General features: G+C 34.6%; 1 protein-coding gene across 1 annotated transcript in view; it reads right to left on the reverse strand.

The window, feature by feature from the left end:
- KCNH8 (potassium channel, voltage gated eag related subfamily H, member 8) overlaps positions 1–9,915 on the reverse strand; it is a 458,661-nt gene that overhangs the window by 95,349 nt on the left and 353,397 nt on the right. The window contains exon 10 of the mRNA XM_012663182.1: positions 5,357–5,571. Coding sequence (XP_012518636.1) covers positions 5,357–5,571 — 215 coding nt within the window. The remainder of the gene's footprint in view (positions 1–5,356; positions 5,572–9,915) is intronic.

Below are 9,915 nucleotides of genomic sequence, written 5' to 3' on the forward strand. Positions count from 1 at the left end.
TGATATAAAATGGGGTACATTTGCATATAACCTATGCATATCCTCCTGTATACTTTAAATCATCCCTAGCTTACTTATAATATACTTAATACAATATAAATGCTATGTAAATAGTTGTTATACTGTATTGTTTAGAGAATAATGATGAAGAAAAAAGTCTGTACATGTTCAGTACAGATGCATGTTTTTTAATATTTTCAAGTGACATTTGGTTAAATCCATGGATGTGGAGCCCACAGATAAGGAGGGCCAATTGTATTTGTTTCACTTGAGGGTCAGAGCTCTGAAGTATTCAATTTTGTAACTACATTACATATGCATGGTACTTATATATATATATACTATATATATAGAGAGAGAGAGAGTGGGGAGATTGGGATATAAGATAAATGTTGAGGTTTTAGGCTGCTCTGGGTTAGTGTTGTGAACCACCCAAGTAGCATCAAATATGTCAAAAGTGGAGAGAAGATGCTGAAGGCAGGTACCCTTCAAGGGCTCCTTTGTTGCTGCTTCAGAGAGCCTATCTGAACTTTGGTGGAACCTCTTGTTTCTGAAGATAGGCGTTCAAATACGAGTTCACTGGAAGCAGCTGGCCTTCAGAAAACTGGAGAAATATCCTTCCATTGTTATCGAGGTAGGGAGACTAAAGGAGGAGATTTTATTGTTTATGGTGGTCAGATTAGATGTCAACATTGGAAAATTGAGAAAGAAATTAGGTGACCAACACATTTAAAATTTTATTAGGGTTTGTCATTTAAAAAACCCTCATTAAGGTAAAACTGGAGAATTTATCATCTTTTTCCAACAACCATTGCCATCTGTTGCTCAACAACCACAACACCATCAACAAGAAATCAGTGCCTACCATGGGCAAAGCATATATGATATTGATATGTAGTCATATCAATTTCTGATTTTCAATGTATTAGCCTTATTCATTTTTGAAAAGAGATATTTTGAATATCTTCAAATTATTTTACTTTTTATTATGTTACTTTTGAATACCTTCAATTATTTTATCACAAATTCAAAATTCCTATGTTAAGGCAAACTAAATTTCACAATTAGCAACAGAGGAGTTTGTGCTGAAATCAATTTTATAGAGTTTACCATGAGAAGCAGTGAAGCAAATTTCTTGTGATCTGCATAGACAGAAATAGCTAGCTTAATCAATGTCATTATTGGGGCCATCCAGGAGACATAAATAAGGGAAAATATGGAAAACACACTGATTGCATAAAATGAATAATTAGCATGAGGTCAAAACAGTTCTAACTACCCTTTTAAACACTTACAAAATATTTTATAGATTTTAATTAATTTTCCTATGAGAGTTAGATAAGCTGTCATTCTAAAGTTATATAATTTGTTATAGCTCTAGGAGTCATAATCTTACTGCTACATGCATATTCTTTCTAAAATTTGACTATATCTTAAAGGGCTTTTTGTCTTTATTTTATTTCAAAATGGGTTGACTGTCAATTTTCTCTTTATTCAGATATTCTGGTCACTCTTTCTGTCACCCGATAGTTTATAAGCTACTTGGGGTAAAAAGTGGAATTCTGAAGGAAAAATTAGAAAGACATAAGGCAACCAAAGTTAAACTAAATATGTATCAGGAATAATGGGGAATTTGAGATGAGAGGGAAGCACAGAAGAGAGGAGAGGAGAGAGGTGAGAGCAATAATAAATGCGTGAACAACCTGACAGAATGACTGCATGATTTTTAAGAGTAAGGATATGTAGATTAGTTAAATTTGCGTTGTGTGTATTGCCATTATGCAAATGTTCCTCCTTTCACAACCCATCACCCATCTTTCCACAAAGGCTTTGACTTACCAGAAAACCCTATGTGATTGGATGTTTTTGTTTGTGTGCATGGAAATTAAGGAAGGGGGCTTGGTTCTATTACACATTTCATCTTACACCAGAGTCAAGTTGAAGAGTGAAGAGCAGAAATCCATAAAGTAATTATTAGAATATAAGTTCCCCTGAAAGTCACAGTATGCTTGGGGAGGGCACAAGATTTTTCTCCTAGGATATGGAATTATGGGAAGAGAAGTCCAAATTTATCTAGTCTTTAGAAGGCATAACATCCCAGGATCTTGGAAATACATGAAAATAGATTTTGAGTGATAAAATATTAGGAAAAACAAAACAATAAAGGTCTCAGAGGTAACCTTCAGTCCCCATTTGCCCTTAAAATGTAGCTGATAAGGAACCTTCTCTGAAAATAAGCAATACTTCTGGTTCCAGCCATAATGAAGGAGCATATATTGAACTAATCTTCCAGTCAAACTTATTATTAAGCTGGAAAAAATACATAAAATAACTGCTTAGAAGCATTTGAGAGCAATCGACTCAGGTAAGACTTTCAGGACTGTGATCCCTGAGAAAAGGGAAGCACACCAATCCAAGTGCCACATTTAGCCAGGTATTTTTGTGAGGGCACTTGCCATTTCATCGTCAGGTAGAATAGAATAGACTAGTGAGGGGCAATCTTACCGGCTAAGGAGACAGAGGATGAAGTTTGGGTGAACCAAAGCACGTGGGATATGAGAAGTGTAATTCCACAGAGGAGGTAACTGTGTCGACGTTCCCCTTGAGGCATTAGCCAGCTCCTACCTCGAGCATGCATGGGGTAGTACTCCAAGAAACTTAGCCAAAAACAGCAGCTGGAAGCCTAAATTGCAGAACAGAGGTTTCAGCAGTAATGTGGTGCTGGGGAGATGGAAGCTGGTTCAAGTCCTGCCAAATAGGAGGCTCCTTGGTAAACATATGAGGGTTTTCGCTGAGACTCTAAAAAACCTGTGTTTTAGGAGTAAGGGCTACACCTCAGAACTAAGGGAAAAATTGAAACAGATCAGGCTCACAAAGTCTAAAATGAACTATGGACAGTATAAAGCTGATCTTCTGATGCTCTATCTGCCTGCCAAAAGAAAACCTTATCTTATTTACAGGAAAATGACATGAGCAATCTTTGATAAGCAACATCAATATTTAAATAAAATTATGACATCTGCTTTAAAAAATAAAGAACCAAATGACTGAGAGAAAGAGAGAGAGATGAGAGAGAGAGAAAGAGAAAAAAGATAACAATGGAAATAGTTCCATAGAAGATTCAGATATTGGAGTTATTCTGCAAGAATTTTAACATTGGTATGATTAGTATTCTAGAAAATAGGGAAAAAGGATTAAAAATTTTATCAAAGATAAAAATTCCTAATCTATCCACAGAAGAATAAAGCTAGATCTTTATCTCACACCATATACAAGAATCAATTCAAAATCAATAAAAGACTTACATTTAATTATTCACAATAGCCAAGGTATAAAGTCAACCTAAGTGTCCATCAACGAATGAACAGATAAAGAAAATGTGGTGTATATATGCAATAGTATACTGTTTAGCCTTAAAAAAGAAGGAAATCCTGTCATTTGGGAAAACATGGATGCATCTCAAGGACATCATGCTTAGTGAAATAAGCCAGGCACAGAAAGACAAATACCGTATGATCTCAGTTATGTGTGGAATGTAAAAACGTTTAACCCAGAGAAGCAGAGAGCAGAATGGTGGTTACCAGGCATGGGAGGAGGCTAAGGGATTGAGGAGACATTGATCAAAGGATACAAAATTTTGGTTAGGAGGAATAAGTTCAAGAGATCTATTGTACAACATGGTGACTATAGTTAATTATGTATTATACACTTGAAAATAGCTAACAGAGTAGATTTTAAATGTATTCATCACAAATAAATGATAACCATGTGAGGAAATATATATATTAATTAGCTTGATTTAGCCATTCCACAATGTATACATGTTTCAAAAACATCATGTTGTATACCACAAATTTTTTAAAGAAGATAAGAATCCTTAAAGTATACATCAAATGGAAAGAAAATAGAGATTGAGATTGAATACTTTCCACTTTTCCATGCTGAGGAATATTCGCTAATTTTCTCTCTTTTCTCATTTCTTTTTCCCTTTTTATTGCTTCCACTCCCAACTTACCTTCAGTCTTTAAAAACAGTTGTCATTTTATGCTGTCATGGAGAGCACAAAAAACACCTGTGGTTTTAAAATTCAATCTATTGAGTGAAAGACATGAAAATGGTTCCAAAGAGAAAAGACAACTTAATAGAAAGGGAATAGGTTTTAGAATCTGATACCTACATTCAAACTCTGTCCCAGCCACCTACAATTGTGTGATCATATATATGTAACTTAACCATTCTAAATCTCAGTTTTCTTTTCCTTAAGAATAGGTTGACACCTTAAAGATTTGTTGTGAGCAATAAATGAGATGCTTTATATAGGTAGAGTGCTTAGCACATAAAAGGTAGCCAATAAATGTTGGTACCTCCTCTATTGTTTGCTATCAACAATGGAGAGAAGCACATATGCAAAACCGGTAATCATGTATTTCAGAATGGGATATCATCTATGTATTTACTATCATTTGATAGCCCCGACCAAGAAAAAAGAATACACAATTCAAATTTTCCTCCTACCTTTCAAAATAGAGAATATTAATGACTAACAAAAATGTCTGCACAATATGGCTTAGTCAAAACCATAGCTTCTTAAAACCCTAGGAAAAAAATTTAGTGTTATAAATATCTGGGACAAAGCTCAAGATAGCCTATTAAGGCTTTGGTTGTCCCACAAAGCTCTGCATGCTCTGGCTTGCCTTTCAACAATCATTCCTATTAAATCATTTGTCTCTTGACACATTTAATGAAGTCATGTTCATGATCAGTTTAATCACAGGATTCAGAATAGTACATATTTTGACAGGAAAGCTGTTTGTATAAACTAAAACATGCAACAAATATATAATTGCATAAAATGTTCATTCTGCTTTCAGTGTGACAATACTTGGCTTGAATCTCTCTACGCATATTTAGCCATTTTAAGAAAGACTGTTTTGGATATCATTAAGGAAAAAGATTATTTTTAAGTAAAATCTATGTCAAGCAATTGGAGTAGTGAGCAATTAGAAACATAGCAAACTGAACCATATACTTTATCTGGAAATCCTTAAATTCTGGAGAAATCACACATGTCTAGCTAAATTTACATATCATTGAAATTGAGTCTAGTTATAGGCCCACAAAGATAAACAAGAAAGAAACTGAGTTAAGAGAAGTCAGCCATGAATAATATTTTCCTAGCGTGTTGATAACAAACTCCAGGTTTAGCTTCTAGCTAATTATTTAATTACCCAGCTAATGGCTGAATAGTCATACCTTATATATTCAGAGACTTTTAAGGTGAGGTCATGATATCTGGCTTTCCTGTTATAAATGATCTCCAGGCCAAATCTCAGCACTAATTAGAAATGAGACTTACATCACTCTCATGACCTTCTCGAAGGTTGTATGTGAGGTCATGCTGAATGTCTTCCACAAATTTGTGAGCATATTCTGGGTAAAGGTCTAGCACTTCAAAGAGTCCTTTGAGGATGATACACTGGAGATCACAGTAGGTTAAAGCCTTCACATCTGCATTGGTCTTGATCACTTGGTCCTTAATTGACAGATTTGCTCCAATTAAATCCCCTTTCCCTAGAAACAGTAGAGAAAAATAGAGAGATCATTTTTAAAAAAGGAAGCAAGGAAGCTTTGGACTGAAAACTTCATTTGGTTTACAGGCTTCATTTCTCTGAGATTACACTGAAAAGGGAAGAATCTTTATGTGGGGCAGGGCTTTTCAACTTTGGCATACAATAGCATCATGCCTCGGCTGTAACTTTTATTTTTTTAAATGGCCACTGTGCTCCATTTCATAAAGAACCAGCAACCAACTATTGAAGAACAACAACAACAAACACCAAACAAACCATATTTTTGCAATGTTATTAGAAAAAATGGCCCCCGCTTCCCATTCAATAATTTTTTTTTTATTTCAGCATATTATAGGGGTACAGATGTTTAGGTTACGTATGGTGCCGTTGCCCCCCCCAAGTCCGAGTTTCAAATATGTTCATCCAATAATTTTTTAACTTCTAAATTTTTATTTATTATCTTGCCCAGCATTTGTGGGAGCAAATTCCCTGTGTTAGCAGGCCTCAATAAAAGTCTGTTCTTTTGAATTTGACTGTAAAAGGAAACATGCTGAATTAACCATGGATACATGGGATATTCATAAGTATTTATGGCAGATCAAAAAAATTGAGGGTTTTTAAATTATTGGATTACAGCTAAGTATTAGCTTCACATTAATATTAGATTTAAACTTTAAAATTGAGCCTATTTTGGCAGAAGAAAGACCAGACTAAAATCTGTATTTATACGCACTAAGGATGATAAATAGCCACATGCAGTGGAAGAATTATTTTCAAGTTTCATTTATTATTTTCACCAATATCACTAAACTTGGAAATTTTGTTTCTTGTGTATTTTGTTAGAAATCTAATTGTTGCTCAAAAACTCAACGTTGGGTACTGATGCAAGATGTAAATATGGCCAAAATGTCTTAAATATAGCAAATTTTCAAATGTGCATTTGAGGATAACTTATCATGATGCAGTGTCTTGTACAATAAGTGTTCTCATTCTCTGTCGAGCAACTAGTGTTTGCAATAACGTTAGGGTCATCGTACTTCCATACGTTGGGTTGCCCATGGTACGGCTATTTTGGTCACAACGACACTAGCTATAAAAATAGCACCAACATCTTGCCAAACTTGGCATCCCACAAGTATGCCAGTATTCCAGTTTATTTATCCATTCAACGAATATTTATGGAGCACTGACTATGTGTGCTAGACATCGTGTTGAGCCTTGGTAAGCACATACTGGTAAATACCAAAATGGCTCTCAACCTCACTAATGTTTCAGTCTTGTGGATTTCTTACTGTCTATATTTAGGACCTCGAGTTAAGTTTACAATAATTCTGGGTCTCAGTATTTTTATTTCTAAAAGAAAAGAAAGATTTCTATGGCCCTTTATGGTCTCCATTTTTCAAAATTATACTACTGATCCTCGTAAATCAGTTATTCTTTCATTGGGGAGAAAAGGTGATGGGATGCATCTGCAAACCATCTGGGTTAGAGCTATAACTTATGTTTAATTATAGTTAGGCAGACGAATGCCATCTGTGAAGGTGCATTTATTGGTGCTTTGTTATTTTCTTTTAAAACAACAATGAAGAAATTGGTGGGAAAAACACAATTACCTGGATATGAAATGAAGGTGTACAAGGCAAACAAATTCTATCCCCAAAACAAATTCTGCTCCTATGACAACTGCCTCCTCAAGCATCAGATTAAGAAATGTCTTCATGTATTGATTGGACAACAGAGTTGCTTGAATAAGTTTATGGTTTGACAGCTGTTTGGTGCTACTTCTTCACGACAACATTAATTCCTTTTGTTGGCAGAGTGAACACGTATTAAGTATCTACAGATCAAATGTGAAGCCATATGCTAAGTTTATCAAAGTCAGTATTGATTTGAATTGGCCCTATAAGAAAATATTATCATAGGGAAAGTAAAAATAATTGATCTCCATTGAAATAATGTTAATCATAGTAAATATTAATAATTTATCATCTTTGTTTGGATTTAGTCCCAGTACTACATACCAGTGTTTAGAATCATCAAGTGGCCAATTTGCACTTTTGATATATACACAGGAGAAGCAAAGATGCAAAAATGTTAACCATAGAAATCACAATTTATGGAGGAATTTGAGGCCAGGAGCAAAAGGCAATGAGTTAAATCTTTCAGCTGTAACTAGTTTTCTTTTTAATTGTAACAAAATCCAATTAAATCATGTTTGACAAGCAATTGCAGTTACATAGAAGCTACTAAATTTGCACCTATAGTGCTCTAGCATCATGGATGATGACTTCATATTCCATTCTGAAAATTGTTGCTAGTTATCAACTTTAAAAATGCACCATAATTACAGAAAAACCCACATTATATCTGTTTCAATTGCTGCATTATTTTGGATTATATGAACACAAAAAATAAGATTCTGAAAAAATGTCTATATGACCTCTTAAAAAAGCAGGCTATGTCATTAGGCAGGCTATCTTACAGTGGAAACCCACTGAAAAATATTTTATGATTAAAGTTACATTTTTGAAACAAATTAGAAATAATTATCAATTCTAACTTAGAATCACAAAATGATAGAGTGATTGGCCTTAAACCTCATAAAGTTGAGAAAAAGCCAGGGAAAATGTTAAATTTTTCCCTTAACACATACACACACACACACACACACACACACACGCGCACACACACACAGGGAGCCTCACTCATTGATAAAGAACTGACCAAGTTGATAGTAAACTCTTTCACTTGCTATTTCATGCTTTTCTATTAAGGAGAAAAACATAAGAGGGTGAGTCAAGCATTGGGTTAAAACTTTGAAAAGCAAAAGCCCTAACTTTCCCCTGTAAGTGGTAAACTGAAGTCGACATGAAGCAATGAAATGCATATCGTCTTTCAGCATACGCTAGCCTTTATCTCTTCACATTTAATTGGAAATAATCACATTGTCTTAGTCTGTTCAGGCTGCTATAGCAAAGTACTATAAATTGAATAGCTTATAAACAATAGAAATTTATTTCTCATAGTTCTAGAGGCTGGTGTCTGGTGAGGGACAACTTTCTGATTCATAGATGATGCCTTCTCATTATGTCCTCACATGGTAGAAGGGGCAAGGCAGCTTTCTGGGGCCTCTCTTACAAAGACACTAATCCCATTCATGAGCTGCCTTCATGACCTAGTTACTTCCTAAAGGCCCCACCTCCTAACACCGCCACATTGGGACTTAGGTTTCAACATATGAATTTAGCGAGACCACAAATATTCGGACCATAACACACACCAAACTAATAAGGTTGCAAGATTTGAATTGGATAATGGGCATAAAACACCCAGCTTATACTAGGGATTCATTAAATATTAGTTCTCTTTTCTCTTCCAAAATTTAATCTATCTTGAAGTTTACTAGCTAGAATCCAGTGGTAACAGGGCTACAATGATTAGGCAGGATAATAGGCATTGTTTAGATTTGGAAGGAGCACTGGATACAGAACCCAAAGACTCAGGTTAGCTTTGACTTTGGGAAAACAGAGAAAATACTTTCACCATCTGTCTTTCTGTGTTGTGAAGGTTTAAATGAGAACTTGTATAATAAAATACTTTGCAAGTAGTTGTTTACAAATATAAAGTTCTAAAAAAATAGAAAGTAACAAAAAAATTGACTTAGTCCCTTTTTATTAACACAAATTCTAAACACTGATGTATTACTTTGGTGTTCAAAATATATCCTGAATTCACCTGCCTCTCACCATCACTGCTACCACCTTGGTCTAAGCTCCCTTCATAGCCATCGCTTGATTTAATTTCCACGAGGGCAAAAATTTTGGCCATTTTATGTTCTATGTATTTAGAACAGAACTTGATTCATTCATAGGCCCTCAATAAATGTTAGCTGAATAAACAAAGAAATGAGAGTGGTTTTAAAAAGAGATCCACATAAGATTATTAATGGGAAATTTTCTACATTAACCTTACATGCCATTTTTTGTCAGCTGCCCTTTATATTTCAATGAAGACCAATTATGTCTTAATATTTGAAGTCAATTTTGTGGCACAAAATTTTCACGAATTGTCTTGTGAGTTTTCTTTGAGGAAGTAAAAAGAGCCTATAGTCCCCTTGACAGTATTAGGTTAATGACTGTTATGAGAGCTTATTCTTGAAACATAATCATTTTTGCTCTATTTCTAGCATAGAAAAAACATAATTTTTCTGTTTCCTGAATTAACTCTCCACAAAAAGAAATGTCCTCTTAAAACTTAGCAGCTATTTCACCAGGAGGCAGTTTATATCATGATTAATAATTTGGCTTTAGGAATCAAAAAGAACTGAGTTTATTTCCTTACTATG

This window comes from Propithecus coquereli, unplaced genomic scaffold (genome assembly GCF_000956105.1).
Source record: "Propithecus coquereli isolate 6110/MARCELLA unplaced genomic scaffold, Pcoq_1.0 Scaffold12, whole genome shotgun sequence".
Lineage (NCBI taxonomy): Eukaryota > Metazoa > Chordata > Mammalia > Primates > Indriidae > Propithecus > Propithecus coquereli.